This window comes from Nelumbo lutea, chromosome 1, assembly GCF_056320005.1.
Source record: "Nelumbo lutea isolate HS-2025 chromosome 1, American lotus-T2T, whole genome shotgun sequence".
Lineage (NCBI taxonomy): Eukaryota > Viridiplantae > Streptophyta > Magnoliopsida > Proteales > Nelumbonaceae > Nelumbo > Nelumbo lutea.
The window spans coordinates 145153166-145170418 of NC_142684.1; the positions used below are offsets into that span (position 1 = coordinate 145153166).

Below are 17253 nucleotides of genomic sequence, written 5' to 3' on the forward strand. Positions count from 1 at the left end.
AGCATGTGTGGAGTCAACCCTCTCCTGGCGGCGCTGATAGAGTTGTGAGGCTGGCCATTGTGGATTAGGCAGTGGGAGTGTAGCTGCTGATGGTGAAATAGGTGGATCAGATGAAGGAATAAATGAAACAGGAAGAGGGACAGGTTGTGAATTCTCCTCCTCAAAACACTCCCCCTGAGGAGAACCACCCAAGAAAAGGAAAGTAGACACAAAAAATGTAACGTTCATAGTGACAAACTTACTCCCCAACACTGGATCATAACAACAATACCCCTCTTGGCTTTAGGATCCAATTTCTTGTGATAAGAACCAAGAATGTGAACAAAGGAGACACACCCAAAGACTCTCAAAGGTATATAAAATATCTCCCCATTTGGAAAAAGCAAGCTAAAAGGTGTCATAAACTCCAAATTGCGTGAAGGAACACGATTAATCAGATACACGACTGTGAGAATTGCATCCCCAAAAATGAATAAGAACTAAGGCACACACCATAAGGCTCCTTGGCACCTCCACAATATGTTTATTCTTCCTCTTTGCTACCCATTCTGTTGCGGTGTGTATGCACAACTACTCTGATGAATCACACCATGCTCCAAAAAGTAAGAGGACAAGTCATTTTCAAAGTATTCTCTAGCATTATCTGATCTAAAGACTTTAGTCCTCACTCCAAATTGTGTGAGAACCATCTGTTGAATTGTCACACCAAAATGGGTACTTCATTACATGATCTCATTAGATATATCCAAGAATATTGTGTATGATCATCCACAAACAAGAGAAATTAACGATAACCACCCATAGAAGAAATGTGGTAAGGACCCCATACATCAGTATGGACAATATCAAAAGCAGAGGAACTTCTTTTATTACTTGGTTTAAAAGAATGTCTCAATGCTTTCCCAACTGACAACTTTCACATTCCAAACTGGACAATTGAATAGACTCAAACAACTTTGTAAACAAAAACCTCAATAAAATGAAAGGAAGATGACCCAAACGATTATGCCAAAGCATAATCTGACTCACTGACTCTAATCCACTACTAGTGCTACTACTAACATAATGTCTCTGATGTCTTAGAATCTTAGCCAGAAGGTAGACTCCATTCACTTCACGACCACTCCTAATCATCTTCTTTGACTCCAGATCCTGCAAAAACACAATTACTAAGAAGAAAAGTCATTGAATAGTTCAATTTTTTTATCAGAGAGCTTATAGAAAGAAGATTACTGTGGAGTTTAGGGACATGTAAGACAGAGGATAAAGTAATGCCATTAATCTCTCTAACTGTCCCTTTTCGAGCAATGGGAATATGGGAACCATCTGCTATAGAGATTTTATCTCTACTAGAGCACAATTGGTAAGAACTAAAAAGGGTAGATATATTGGTCATGTGCTAAGATGCTTCTAAGTTTATAATCCATGGTGGTCCCTCCTTACCTGAGGTGGATACATGATTTGCAATTGCATATGGACTACCTATTTGAGCAAAGGAAGTAGTATGGTTGGCTCCTAAACTGTTCTGCCCATTTGAAGAACTAGAACTGGCTGAATCCTTCTTATTCGTAAGCTGTCTATACTTTTCAATTCAGTCCTCATTGCTGTTGCTGTTGTTGCTGCAATGGAATACAGATCAACCTGGGAGAGGGGTCCTGAAGTGTCTCTTGTAATTGCCACATTTGCATTTCCCTTCTTGTTCTTGACCCGAGCTGGTATGAGATGAGAGTAAAGCTTCCAACAAGTGTCTCTAGTATGCTTAGTCTTTTTGTAATTGTCACACACCAAGTCTTTCTTGTCCTCCTTTATAGCCTCACTACTCCCCCTGTCTTCATTTGGCTTAGATTTAACTATACTAACCATAGTTGACTGATCAATCCCAGGTTGTGTCAACATGACATTCCTCCCGCTCTCCTCCCTAGAGACAAAGGCATAAGCTTGAGAAAGAGTCACACTTTCTCTAGAAAGGAGATGTTGCTTGACAATGTCGAATCCAGGGTTTAGCCCAACCAAGAACTCATAAACCCTATTCTTTTCTACCAACCCCTAATAGGTTGCTGCATCTTTCATACACTCCCAAACCATAATTTCTAAGTGGTCGATTTCCTACCAAAGAGTTTTCAACATGGAGAAATAGGTGGCAAGAGGTCTATCTCCCTTTTTTGTACTAATCACTAGATTCCTTAACTGATAGGCTCTAGCTACATTTTGTTTATGGGAATAGGTTTCAGTCACTCCATCATAAATCTCCTTTACAGTATTAGCCCACAAAAAAAAAAAAAAACCAATGTGAGGTAATATAGAGTTACACAACTAGATCATCACCATGTAATTCTCCTGTACCCACTGGGAGGGATTTGTATTAGGTTTCTTCTCCTCTTAGTGATGTATCCCGGTTTCCCATGAGCACCAATGGCCATCTCAGCTGATTGTGCCCATTCTAGATAATTTGTACCATCAAATTTCATTGTAGTAATAATTCCAAACCCAAAAATATCACTACTACCTCCAACACCCAGATCCATGTTACCGGTGGACTTCTACTCAGTACTCCAACTCTCCATTTCACTTCAAACAGTTCAAAAGCAAAAAATAATTAGGTAGAGAGCCTCCAAGATCACTGATCAAATCCTCATTGCAAATGATAGCTTGGAGAGCTTTAGAAAATCTAAGAGGGGAGTGGTCTGCAAATTGGATTTGGAGAAGGCTTATGACCTAGTTGATTGGTCTTTCTTATTGGAGGTGTTGAGAAGCTTTGGCTTTGGAGACATGTGGTGTAAATGGATATGGGGCTGTATTAGGACTTGTTACTATTCTATCTTGGTGAATGGAACTGTGGTTGATTTCTTTCCTGCCTTGAGAGGTATAAGACAAGGAGACCCACTCTTCCCCTTCCTATTCACCCTGATTGCTGATGTATTTGGGAGATTGATCCATAGAGCCGACTTGAGGAATTTGATAAAAGGATAGCAAGTAGGAAGGGAGGAGGTATCACTGACACATCTGCAGTTTGCAGATGACACAATCTTGTTCTGTGAGGGTGGGGACATAAATTGGATCCGGAACTTAAAATTGGCAATACAACTCTTTGAGCAGATGTCTAACCTCAAGGTGAACTTTGATAAGAGTTGTGTGGTGGGAGTGAATGTGGAAGAGAGGGAATTAAGGGAATATGTAAGTGTTTTAGGTTGTGCAATCTCTGATTGGCCTTTGATGTACTTGGGTCTCCCCTTAGGAGATAATCCTAAGAATGTAAGCTTCTGGAACCCGGTAGTGGAGAGATTTGAGAAGAGGCTTGCGTCTTGGAGGAAAAATTATCTTTCCTTAGGGGGGAGTGTCACTTTGATTAGGTCTACCCTTGCTAACCTACTTGTTTACTTTCTGTTAGTGTTTAAGATCCCCACTAAGGTTTCCAACTTTTTGAAAAATTAATGAGGGATTTTCTATGAGAGCCTGGAGAGGAGAAGAGAGATCATAGGGTGAGTTGGGAGGTAGTAAGTAGATGTAAAAAACTAGGAGGCCTTGGGATTGGAAACATTAAGAAAAGGAATATGGCTTTGTTGGGGAAATGGTTGTGGATGTTTATAGTGGAAAGAGATAAATTGTGGACAAAGATTGTGGCTAGCTTATATGGGCTAGAAGACAACGACTGGGATCCTGGAATTGTGGCAAGGGCTACAACTGCTTCTCCTTGGAAATCCATTCATGATCTACTTCTAGCTTTCTCCCCTTAGATCAAGTATGGTCTTAACTCTGGTAATCAAATAAAATTCTGGGAACAACTTTAGATAGGGGATTCACCTCTGAAGGACTAGTTTCCCTCTTTGTATGCTCTGTCAGACTTGAAAAATGAACCTATCTCTTCTTTCTTAGGTCCTTCAGACTCCACTTCTGGTTTTGGGTGGAACCTTGGCCTGAGAAGGGCAATTAGGGATACATATTTGGATAGCATTTTATCTTTGTCAGCCATCCTTGAGAATGCTTTATTGGATCCTAATAAGGAAGACACCAGATTTTGGACTCCTTCCACCTCAGGTACTTTCTCTTGTGCTTTGTTTTTTGAAACCTTAACTCAGCCTTCTGTCCATCTTGGGTTGTCCTTTCCGGTTAAGGAACTTTGGATCAACCCCATTCCTCCTCGGGTTGGTAGTTTTTGTTGGGAAATTTTCCTTGAAAGAATAAACACAAATGATTTACTTTAGAAAAAGAGACCCAGTTATTGTTTACTTCCTAATGGGTGTAATCTCTGTAAAGCTGATGGGGAAATTGGTTATCACCTTATGGTTTCTTGTAAGGTTACTAAAATTGGATGGTAGTGGGCTCTTTCCCGCTTTGGGTGTTCTTCGAATCTCCCCCGAGAGTGTTCGAAGTTTGTTCTCTCTTTCGTTTTTCAGATGGCCTAAGAAGAGAGGGAAGAAAGAAACTCATGAATTTTTTCAGACAAGGAAAGAACCCTGGAAGACCTATTAGACCTAATACTTTTAAGGGCTGCCCATTGGCTAAAATCTATGGAGTTGTTTTCAGACTTTCCCGTGGCTGACTATGTAAGAAATTGGAAAGACATAGCTACCCCTTCTCTGTGTAAGAGGACTCTTAGTCCCTCTTGGTCCCCTCCTCCCTCTAGATTTATAAAATTGAATTTTGATGGCAGTAGTTTAAGGAATCCAGTGCCCTCTGGGATTGGGGGAGTATTCAGGAATGAGGAAGGGAATGCTATTGCTTTGTTCTCAAGCCCTATTGGAGAAGGAGACTCTCTTAGGGCTGAGGTCCTTGCAGCTCTGGAAGGAATCCAAAGAGCAAGGGAACTAAATATCAGACGTTTGGTCATGGAAGGTGATTTGGAGGTGGTGATTAGTTGGTTGAAGGAAGAGGACAGTGGTTTGTGGAGCTATAAAAATGAAAAGAAAAAAATTCTTCTGGCTATGTAGGGACATTGAGATACAATACAGCTGGGTGAAGAGGATTGCCAAATCATTTGTAGATGGGCTGGCCAAGCAAGGGGTGAATAGGGAGTCTATCTTTTGGGCTAATTTTTAACTTTCTTTCATTGTATTTTGATGAAGGGGAACTAAGACATTTTATCTCCCCCTTTTGTATCTAAAGTTTCACAAATCTTCACATCATTAATAAAGTTTTTGTTACTGATAAAAAAAAGAGAGCCTCCAAGATCAAATCAATCTCATACACAAAGGTAACAAACCTTTCTGGAAGAAGAAAACCCTATCCGGAGAGAAATCTCTCTTCTCCCACTGTCTCCTATCGAAGAGAAAAGTGAATAGGCCACTCTAGAAGGCCCAGAAAGTTCTAGAAACCTAACCACCCTCTATAGAATACCTAGAGTGTTGAAGATTAATCAATTTTGTGTTGTTTTATGTTAGTTGTTAGATAGGAGGTGGGGACACACAACAATTATGTGAGTCCAAATTTTATTATGTTTTTGAGTCTTATATATGTTGTTTTATGTTTTGCTGCCCTATAAGGGCATAGTTGTCCTTGTATTGCTCTTATATTTTTATTATAAATAATAAGTGAAGGGGGCGGCCAGATTATTGTTCTCTTTTCTTTTCAAGATCTATTCTTTTCTTCTTCTCCTTCTCTCTTCCTTTTCCCTTCAAGAAACTTCTTTTCTTTTCATATTTTTTGAATTCAGTAGATTTCTACTTGGTATTAGAGCCTCGGCTAGGGTTCTTGAAGCATTCTCATGCAGCCCTAGATCGGCTGACTGCATGAAGTAACAAAGGGCTGATCGATTTGCTATAGATTGCCCAGTTCTTGGATTTTTTGGTGGGATCTAGTCATCAGGAAGGTGATCTACTGTTCGACATCAAAATCAGGAAGAACTGGAGTACGGGGAAGAGTCCTAGAAAAGTTGGACTCTTTGTTTTTGATATGATCTTGGACGCCCATGTATTGTTAGTTTTCTTTTGTTTTTCTGAAGAGGGCGGTTAAGTTTTTGGAATTTTTTGAGCCTCTTGGAGTGATCGATTCACTCTTCTCTTTGTTGGGAGGCACTGGAAGGAGAGAGATTTCTCTCTGGATAGGGTTTTCTTCTTTCGGAAGGGTTGGTTTCAGTGTGTGAGATTGAATTGCTTTTGGAAGATCCCCAACCTATTTTTTCTTACTGTTGAACTGTTTGAAGTAAGATGGAGAGTTGGAGTACCGAGGTGAAATCCACCGGTACCATGTGACTGGGTGTTGGAGGTAATAGTGATATTTTTGGGTATGGAATCATTACTACAGTAAAACTTGATGGTACAAATTATTTAGAGTGAGCATAATCAGCCAAGATGGCTATTGGTGCCCGTGGAAAATTATGATACATCACTGGGGAGGAGAAGAAACCTGATACAGATTCTTCTCGATGAGTGTAGGAGAATTACATGGTAATGTCCTAGCTGTGTAATTCTATGTTACCTCATATTGGCAAAAATTTCCTATGGGCCAATACTAATAAGGAGATTTGGGATCGAGTGACTGAAACCTATTCTTAGAAGCAAAATGTAGCCAGAGCCTATCAGTTAAGGAATTAGGTAATTAGTATAAAACAGGGAGAAAAATCCCTTGCCATGTATTTCTCCATAGTAAAAACCCTTTGGCAGGAAATAGATCACTTAGAAACTGTGGTATGGGAAAATGTAAATGATACAACCACCTATCAAAAATTGGTAGAGAAAAATAGGGTTTTTGAGTTCTTGGCAGGGCTAAACCCTGAATTTGACATTGCTAGGCAGCATATCCTTTCTAGGGAGAGTGTGACACTCTCTCAAGCCTATGCCTTTGTTTCTGGAGAGGTGAGCAGGAGGAATGTCATGATGAGACAGCTTAGGATTGACTAGTCGGCTATGGTTAGTACAACCAAACCTAAGCCGAATGGAGACAGGGGGAGCAGTAAGACTAGAAGGGAAGATAAGGACTTGGTGTGTGATTATTGTAAGAAGCCTAAGCATACTAAGGATACTTGTTGGAAGCTTCATCCAAATCTTATGCCTGCTCGAATAAGGAACAAGAAGGGAAATGCAAACGTGGCCACTACAGGAGACTCTTCGGCCCCTCTTTCTCAAACTAATTGGGATCCCATTGTAGTAGTAGCAATGAAAACATAATTAGAGAGGTTTGGACAGCTTATGAGTAAGAAAGATACAACTAGCTCTAGCCTTCCAGATGGACAGCAGAGTGTAGGAGTCAACTACACCACTTCTTTTGCACATACAGGTAGTTCATATGCAATTGCAAATCTTGCATCCACATCAGGTAAGGAGGGACCTCCTTGGATTATAGACTCAGGAGCATTTGAGCAAATGACTAATGTTCCCACCATTTTTAGTTCCTATCAGTTGTACTCTGGTAGAGACAGAGTCTCTATAGTAGATGATTCACATATTTCCATTGCTGGGAAGGGAACATTTAGAGTGACCAATGATATTACTTTATCTTTTGTCTTACATGTCCCTAGACTTCATACCAATATATTTTCTGTTAGTTCTTTGACAAAAAATTTGAATTGTTTAGTGACCTCTCTTCCTGGTAATTGTGTTTTGCAGGATATGGAGTCAAAGAAGATGATTGGGAGTGGTCACGAGGTGAATGGAGTCTACCTTCTGGATGAGATTCTGAGACATTAGAGCAATCGTGTTAGTAGCAACAGTAGTAGTGGGTCGGAGTGAGTGAGCCAAATTATGCTTTGGCATAATCGCTTGAGACATCTTTCTTTTAATTCATTGAAATTTCTTTTTCCAAAGTTATTTGAGTATGTTCAGTTATCTACCTTGGAGTGTGAGAGGTGTCAGTTGGGAAAGCATTATAGACATTCTTTTAAGCCAAGTAATAAAAGAAGTACTTTTTCTTTTAATATTATTCACACTGATGTATGGGGACCATATCATATTCCTTCCATGGGAGGATACCGTTATTTTCTCTTGTTTGTGGATGATTATACACTGTATTCTTGGATATATTTGATGAGATCAAGAGATGAGGTTTCTGACTTGGTACGATAGTTCTGCCAAATGGTTCTCACACAATTTGGAGTGAGAAATAAAGTTTTCAAATCATATAATGCCAAAGTATTTTGAGAAGGACTTGACCACATTTTTTAGAGCATGGTATATTTCATCAGAGTAGTTGTGCATATACATCGCAACAGAATGGAGTAGCTGAGAGAAAAAAATAGACACATTGTGGAGGTGGCACGAAGTCTTATGGTGTATATTTCAGTTCATGTTCATTTTTGGGGAGATGTAGTTCTTACAGCTGTGCATTTGGTTAATCGTGTTCCTTCATGGACTTTGGGTTTTAGGGTGCCATTTAACTTTCTTTTTCCAGATGGAGAGATATTTCACAAACCTCTGAGGGTTTTTGGTTGTGTTTCCTTTGTTCACATTCTTGGCCCCCATTGCAAGAAATTGGATCCTAAGGCCAAGAAATGTGTTTTCCTTGGGTATGCTCAGAACCAAAAGGGGTATTATTGTTATGACTCTGTGTTGAGGAGCATATTTGTTACCATGGATGTTACCTTTTTTGAATCCACCTTCTTCTCAAGTGGTTCTCCTCAGGGGGAGAGTTTTGGGGAGAACTTATAGTTTGTTCCTCTTCTTGTTTCTTTTGTGCCTCCATCTGTTCCATCAACACCTCCATCAGTTTCATTGCCAGTACCACTACAGGCAGCTTCATAGAAATATCAGCGCTGGCAGACGATGGTTGACTCCGCACATCCTCAACCCACACCACTCTCTATAAGTCCTTTTGAAGCTCCAGATTCAATAAATACAGTTCCGGGTGTTCTTCTTGAGACTAAGCCTATTGTGTTTTCTAATGATAATGTTCCTATACCTAACACGATTGTTGCAGCTGATCCCACTGACCTTGATCTTCCCATTGCACTTCGCAAAGGGAAGAGAAAGTATATCACCCATTGCATTTCACACCATCTTTCCTACAATGCCTTATCACTCTCCTACCGATCTTTCCTTTCTTCCTTGGATTCTATGTCTATACCCAGGAATGTTACTAAGGCTCTCTCCAAAATTGAGTGGAAAACAACCATGCAAGAAGAGATGGAAGCCTTGGTTAAAAACCAAACTTGGGAAATAGTTGATTTTCCTCCAGACAAGGAGACAATCGGATGTAGATGGGTATTCACTATAAAGTATAGGGCCGATGGTAGGATAGAGAGGTACAAGACATGGTTGGTAGCAAAAGGGTATACTCAAACCTATAGCATTGATTATCTGGAAACCTTTGCATTGGTAGCTAAGATGAGTTCAGTTCGTCTTCTTTTATCTCTGGCAGCCACCTATTCATGGCCCTTGTTTCAGCTTGATGTTAAAAATGCTTTTCTCAATGATGATTTACAGGAGGAGGTATATATGGACACTTCGACAAGTTTTTATGAAAATATTGGTAAAGGAAAGGTGTGCAAATTCAGAAAATCATTGTGTGGCCTGAAACAATCACTAGGGCTTGGTTTGACAGATTCAAAGGGGCACTTATCCATTTTGAGTACACACAAACCCAATCTGATCACACCCTCTTTGTAAAGAGGAGAGATGCTCTGGTGTCAATTCTGATTGTGTATGTGGATGATATAGTGGTTATAGGTAATGATCTGGAGGAGATTGATGATCTCAAAAAAATATTGCAACAAGAATTCGACCTACTACGGGAGATTGAGAAGTTGGGAACCAAACCAACCGACACTTCTATTGATCCAAATCATAGAATTATTGTTGTGGATGGTGAATTGGTAGGAGATATCAAAGAATGGTGGGCCGATTGTTATATTTGTGTATGACACGACCAGATATTTCCTATGTTGTTGGTGTTGTGAGTCAGTACATGCATGCACATCGGGTTTAGCACTAGGAAGCTATTGAGATAATACTTGCATACCTGAAAAAGCACCCTGGCAGAGGTATTATTTTCTCAAATCATGAAAATCTGAACTTAGAATCCTATACAGATGTAGACTGGGCAGGGTGCTTAGATGACAGGAGATCTACATTAGGAGTGTGTACCTTTGTAGGTGGAAACTTGATCTCATGGAAGAGTAAGAAGCAAGTGGTTGTGGCAAGGTCAAGTGCAAAGATTGAGTATAGATCCATGGCTCATGGTGTCTTAGAACTACTTTGGGTGATCTCTTTTGAGTGAGATTGGAGTCAAAGCAGAGGAATCTATGATGCTGTACTGTGACAATCAGGCTGTAATCAATATTGACCACAATCCAATTCAGCATGATAGGACAAAACACATTGAAGTTGATAGACACTTCATAAGAGAAAGGGTAACAACCAGAGAAGTTTGCTTGCCTTATGTCTCTTTAGAGTTGCAGTTGACTGATGTTCTCACTAATGTGGTTGCAAAGAACAATCTTGAACATGATCTACGCAAGTTGGGAATGTGTGACATTTACTCCCAACTTGAGGGGGAGTGTTGAAGATTCATCAGTTTCGTGTTGTTTCATGAGTAGATGTTTTATGTTAGTTGATAGATAGGAGGTGGGGACCATGATAGTTATGTGAGTCCAAATTTTATTATGTTTTTGAGTCTTATATATGCTGTTTTATGTTTTGCCGCCCTGTAAGGGCATAGTTGTCTTTGTACTGCTCTTATATTTTTGTTTAAATAATAAGTGAAGGGGGCGGCCAGATTATTGCTCTCTTTTCTTTTCAAGATCTGTTCTTCTCTTATTCTCCTTCTCTCTTCCTTCTCCCTTCAAGAAACTACTTTTCTTTTCATATTTTTTGAATTCAGCAGATTTCTACTAAACCCAATAATACCTGAGCGCCCAAGATCAGATCAAAATCGAAGAGTCCAACTTGACTAGGACTCTTCCCCGCACTCTAGTTCTTCCCGATTTTGATGCCAAAACATAATCATCCTCTTGATGACTAGATCACACCAAACAATCCAAGAACTAGGCAATCTGAAGTAGATTGATCAGACCTTTATCTCCTCATGCAATCGGCTGATCTAGGACTGCATGGAAAAAACTCCAAGAAACCTTAGCCAAGCTCTGATACCAAGTAGAAAAGTGCTGAAATAAAAAATCTGTAAAAGAAAAGAATATTTCTTGAAGAAGAAGAGAAGAAAGGAGAAAGAGAAGAGAAGAGATTTGAGAGAAAAGAGAGTAATAATGCTGGCCACCCTCTTCACTATTATTTATAGTCTAAAATAATAAAAAGTGCAAAGACCAAATTGCCCTTATAGGACGGTTACATAAAATTGCGTAAGGCATTTAAATAACTACTCAAAAAGGACCCAACAAGAGTGTTGTGGTCCCCACTTCTTATTTAAATAATAAATAATAAAAAACTACCACTATAGACTACATAATTTGTCTAAAACCTCAACAGTACTATTCTTGGGGTATCAACTTCCCAGACATTACACGTATGCTTGGATTGGACTATATTCTGATAGAGGTGTCTTCGTTGATGTTTCATCTAATTATAGATGACTCCTCATTGAGATGTTTCATGGGCTCTTAAGTGCCTAGTACTTTTTTGTTAAGGAATCAAAGTTAGCTCGAGAAGTTACTCGTGGTGACATGGCCGGGAATAAGATTGATTTGCAACAAAAAATTGTAATTTAATGTTCAAAACCCCGGAAACTGTGTTGATGATGAATCCCCCTCTATAGAGTCCAGGGAATTTAAGTTCAACACCAATCTAGAGGTGTACAATCGACATAGGTTTGCTCTCATCAACAAGGCTTCCTTCAAAAGGTTCCAAGGACTCCAAAACATTTATCTTAACACACTAGTCTTGCTAAGATTTATAGTCTGTGATCGTCCCTTACTCAGGTGAACACTAGGGCTACATTTCATGTTCCAAGTCTTGGTATATTGATTGTCAGTATGATTTAAGTTACTTCCAATGGTAGATGCAAGGTGCAAGATGTGCTCTAGAGGAGATTGACGTGAAAACTTTAGCTTTGAGCAAATTAAGTTGTACAACAGAATAAGGCAAAGTTATTCATAAAAAAAATAGAATAAGGCAGGGCTATGCATGAATGTAAGAAGATACTTGAGAAAGGAAAGACCATGAATCCAAGTAAGAAGCCTGGCTCACCTTTAAGGAGAGGGCATGATGATAATCTTACCACTACCCTCCTTCCTAACGAGGAGCCTCGATGAAAGGTGGTAAAGATACATGACCCCAAGATGTTGACTTCATAGTCTCGAGAAGTAGTTCAGCTGGATGATGCTCATGCAGATGCATTGGCTATAGGGATGTCTCAACCAAATTTTGTCATAAATGTTGAAGCTTCTCGAAATCTAAGAGGTGATAAGAGTTTTTGTGCCTTAGTAGAGTCTTATGACAAAGAGACTCGTGAAGCTGATGAATGATCCCATTAACGAGCCAAGTCATTGGAGTGTGCATTTTCTATTGTTCTTGAGCGTGCACTAGAAAAGGGTAAAGAGCCCATCAATTCGGCAATTGCTTAGTCGTTCATGATTAGATTGAGGTCTTCTATTTTTCCTCCTCCTCTAGATTTATCGCCCTATGCAATAGCTAATGGTGATATTTGTACTTTGCATTTTGATTTTATTTTCATCATTAATCTTGGTATCTTATGCATGTCTCCTCTCATTTTCTTGCAATCTTTCTGCTTGTGCCAAATATCAGCACTTGGGGCCATTCCTAGATGATGGGGCACTTGGTTATGCATCATCTAGCATGTAGGATGGAAATCAAACTGAGGAAGTACATCCAATTCATTCTTGCAATGCTGCCTCTTCCACCTCCAAGGTTCTCATCCTTGTTCCAAACCATTTGTCACAAGTCAAGCAGTGCTAGAGTCTTCTACCTTCTCCGAGGAGTTAACCAATCCTCTTGGAGATTGTATGGGGCATGCATGGTCTTTTAACATGAAGGGATAAGAAGCATCCTAAAAGCTGAGTTGGAGCCTACTTTCACAAATTTCTTTAGAATTTTTGGAGCTAATCTTTCACAAATTTCTTCAGAATTTTGGAGGCTAACCTTTCAAAAATTCCTCAGAGCCAAATTGCTTCAGACTTTGTGGGGCTAATGTCATAACAAAAATTCTTCAATAATACTATTTTGGAAGCATCACCCTATGGCCTGAGGTGTAGTTTAGAACATAGGAGTTGTAAGCCTCTTGATCATAAGGAGGTGTAAGCCTCCTTAAGAGGAGGGGAATCAGGAGGAAGGAGTGGGGGGAGGTGGTAGAAGAAGGGGAAGGAGGATCTCATCTTCTTTTTTTGTTCAAAATTTATGAAAGACTGCCTTATATTAAGAAGAATCAAGATGCATAACACAAGCTGAAAGGGGTTCCACCTACGACCAATATTTTCTTTCCCCTTCTCTTACCCTTCTTTCCCTTTCCTTTTCATGTCTTACCTTTGTCTTCTTTCTTTTCTTTCTTTCTTTGTCTTTTTGTATGGGGTGTATGCCTATTGCACATGAGGCATACTCCTTGGAGGCATTAATTCCTTCGGTATATACTTCAGGGCGTTTTGGTGGCACAGATGATTTTCTTTCTTTGTCTTTCTTTCATCTTGATACCTCTCTCTTGATCCAGGAGTTTGGTTCTTTGTTATTACGTGTAGAGTTCCTTGTTCATAGAGGTAGAATTAGGAATGCTCTAATTGGAAGGTAAAAGGAAAAGGAATTTTTTTTGAAGGATCAAAAGGAAATTTTATTAAAACTGGAAAAGAAAGCAATACATCTCAGAAAAATGGTTGTCTAGATAACAAACCAACTATTTAACAAATTACACTGTAAATGACTAAAAATTACAGGGATTCAACTCCAGGGTACTCCAGAAATTCTCTATCAGATCTGACTTGTTCTCTTGGTTGAACTCTGGATGACTGAGAACCCAGGCTGCAGTCGAATTGCTCACCCCAGCTAACAAGTATTCGACATTCCAGTTTTATTTCTTGATATAATATCGCCTTTGGTTTGATACTTCTAAGAAAATTTCTTACTATCTCCCTTCTTCTTCCTTCGCTCACTCCCCTCACGTTCCAACTAAGGATCCTCGTCTTCCCCCCCCCGTCCTCCCTCGACCCCTATATTTCACTCAATCTCGTCCAACCCCTCCTCTCCTCCTTCCTCGTCCCACCCCTTATTTTTTTCAAGGTATTCTTCCCTTTTCTTTTTTTTTTTTTTCAAATTTCTCAAAAGCTATTCTTGCAAAACCTTCCCCTCCCTAGAAGACTAAGCCAAGAGACTTTACCTATCTCGACCTCCCTCTCCACCAGTTTGTTAATATTCACCTTCCTGTTTTGTACTATCTCTGGAGTTTCTTGATCCCCTTGGGTCTGATCTGCTCTTTCTCTTTCTCTATTCTTGTCCCCCAACTCTAAGGCTTCTCCTTCTTCCCCTTGCTTCTCTCCTCCTGGCCTCTAATTGGTAATTAAAAGCCTCCTCTTTCTATTATATACCTTATCTCAGATTCCACTTGCCCCTCCTCCTCCTGTTTTTTTTTTTTTTTTTGTTATCTTCTCCCTTGCCTTTTCTTATGAGCTTCTTTCTTCCCCTCTCTCCCTGTTTGTAACTTCCAAGGCAAAAAAACTTGGCGAACAAGATTGACTCACCTCGTCATTTTTGTACGGAGGTACCAGGATATCCTCATTGCATCATGCTTCTGTTTCTTTCTTGTTTCCTTCTAATAACACTGTTATTTTTTCTATGGTGCTTGAAATCTAGTTGCTGGAATGTCTCTTCTCCTCTGGAACAATCACCCTCCCCGATGCCCTCTTCTCTTCTGCGCCCCTTTCTTGGAAGTTTAAAAGGAAAAGGAATTGTCCACTCTAGCCATCAAGATGAGTGCAAATGAGCCAAACACATCTTCCATCAGTAGTTAGATGAATTAGATTAAAGAAAACATTGCTACCATTGAAGATGGGTGGTGTCAAATCAATGAAAGACTACAATCACTTGAGGAGGAGAGGCAGAGACCGGAGGAGCAATAGCAGGAGCTTCTGGAACGATATTCTTCCTTAATGTCTCGAGAGAGAACTCTTGCCAAGGACAAGCGGGAAGCTAGTGTGGCATTTGTAACTACAAAAGCTCAATATGATGGCCTAAAGCAAGAGAAGGTCATGAGCAAAGAAGAAGTTCACTTATGGATGCATTCAAGGCCCTTGCAAAAGTAAATTGGGTTAATCAAGACCCCAAGAAATAGGCTTTTTATTTGTAATTAGAGTACTTTAAATGGACAATTTCTTTTTGCATTGTAAATGATGTACTTGAGCAATAAAATTGGAATTCCCTTTCATTTGTTTTGAAAAAGGAACATTCATGTTTGACGGTTATTTTAAGTTATTGACAATTTAATTTCTTACAGGTCAGGAGCATTACAAATTTACAATGAAATGACTTTTCTTTTATAGTTTTTTTTGCTTTCTTTTTGCCAATTATAGTTTAAGCTTATGCGGAATAGAAGCGTTATAATGGAAAGACATTTTGATTTTGTTTTTCCATTCACAGTTTAGGCTCAAGTTGGCCAAAAGCTTTACAATGAAAAAATTAGGGATATTACCTTTGAAGGTACTCCTTAATGGGTCTAAGATGGAGATCCTCTAGTGTAATGAGTTTGTAGGCATCATTAGTGTAAACTTCTTCCACTACATGAGGTCCATCCCATTTAGGGTCAAAACTTCTTCCTTGAATGGTGTGAAAGGACAATGGGGCATCGAACAATAAGGAGTAGTTCTCTTTTCAGAAGGGAGTGGAGTTGAACCTTCTTGTTGAATGCACAAGCCAAATGAGCTTGGTAGCACTCTATTCTTTGTTGAGCTTCTAATTGCTTCTTGTCCAGGTCCTTGAGCTTAGCCAATCATAATTTCATGTTCTTGTCTCTCGTAATCCCCTCTTAGATAGCCATTCTTAGGGAGGTCATCTGTCTCTTTGGAGGGAGCACAACTTCTACACCATAAGGCTTCGTCCAAACACTTATGCCAATCCCTATTTGACTTGGACACTATCTTCTCAAGTAACTTGCAGAAGGGTTTATTAAAGGCTTTTGCAAGTTTGTTGGCTGTTGCATTATATACGGTAGAAAACTTCTATTTAATACCATACTTGTCACAAAATTGTGTCACCAAAGTTGCTGAGAATGACTCACATTGCTAACAATGTATCAATTAGCAATGTGAGTTAGGAGTTGACAACATCTCCCTTCTTCAATTCTTGAAGAGGGACTGCCTTTACCCATTTAGAGAAATAGTCAATTGCTGCTAGAATGAAGAGATGTTGGTATAAAGACTTAGGTATAGGTCCAACCACATCAAGTCCCCAAGCGTTAAATGGCCATGTTGCAATTGTAGGATGTAGTGGATGAGTGGAAAAACTGGAAAGGATAGGATTAGGAATGAAGTCATCCATAGGAACCTAGGAGTAGTTCTAATAGGTTATAAAATGAGAGGGAGTAGCCTAAGGTGGTTTGGTAATGTGCATAGAAGACCACCAACATCTCCAGTTAGAAGTAGTTTGTTACAAGTTGAAGGGCCTAAAGAGCTAGGGGTAGACCAAAAAGGACATGGGTAGAAGTAGTAAGAAATGGTTTGAGCACTAATCATTTAATAGTGGATATGACATTGAATAGAATGGATTGGCGAAACAGGATTCATGTAATTGACCCCATATAGTTGGGATAATGCATGGATGATAATGATGAGTGGTTCATGTGGTTGATGAATAAAGTCCCCATAGGATTGACATACTTGACACCTTCTGGCATATCGCTTTGATTCCTGCACCATTATTGGCCAGTAGAAGCCCATTCACTTGAGTCAATCATGAAGCTTAGGTCTTGATTTGGGAGCACCATAGACTCTAAGAGTGTGCTTTGTCAAGTGCACTTTGAATCTCATCACCATGGATACAACTCATGTAAACATCATTAAAGTAGCATCTATAGAGGTTATTGTTGTAGTATTGGATTCGAGGTGCTTGGCATCATATCTTGGCTCTATGCTTGGGATCATTAGGCAACCTCGCATGCTATAAGTAGCCAATGATGGGCTACCTCCATTCCTCAACTTCAATGGTAAACTCAGAAACTAAGTTGCTTTCTTGTTCCTCCTCTTCTTGAGGTGACCTAGAAGGTAGAATCCATTTGCACAAACATGCATTATTGTTGCTTAATGACCTGAAAATGCCAAGACTACTGCTAGGCTTGCAAGAGCAGATGCTTGTTTGTTTTCACATGATGGATTGCTCTGTTTATGGTAAATTTCAGTAAAGAGCAATGGGATAGTATGATAGTGGTTGAAGCTAAGAA

The 17253-nt window shown here is 39.6% G+C and overlaps 1 protein-coding gene across 5 annotated transcripts in view; it reads left to right on the forward strand.

The window, feature by feature from the left end:
* LOC148878141 (uncharacterized) overlaps positions 1 to 17253 on the forward strand; it is a 44094-nt gene that overhangs the window by 14468 nt on the left and 12373 nt on the right. For 3 of the 5 annotated variants that reach the window (XR_016100650.1, XM_088949266.1, XM_088949286.1), the window contains exon 4: positions 7542 to 7580. The exons of the other annotated variants lie outside the window; for them this stretch is intronic. Coding sequence is in view for 2 of the 3 variants with exons in the window: in XM_088949266.1 (XP_088805392.1) it covers positions 7542 to 7580 (39 nt within the window). In the remaining variant the exon portion in view is untranslated. The remainder of the gene's footprint in view (positions 1 to 7541; positions 7581 to 17253) is intronic. 5 annotated transcript variants of the gene reach the window in all.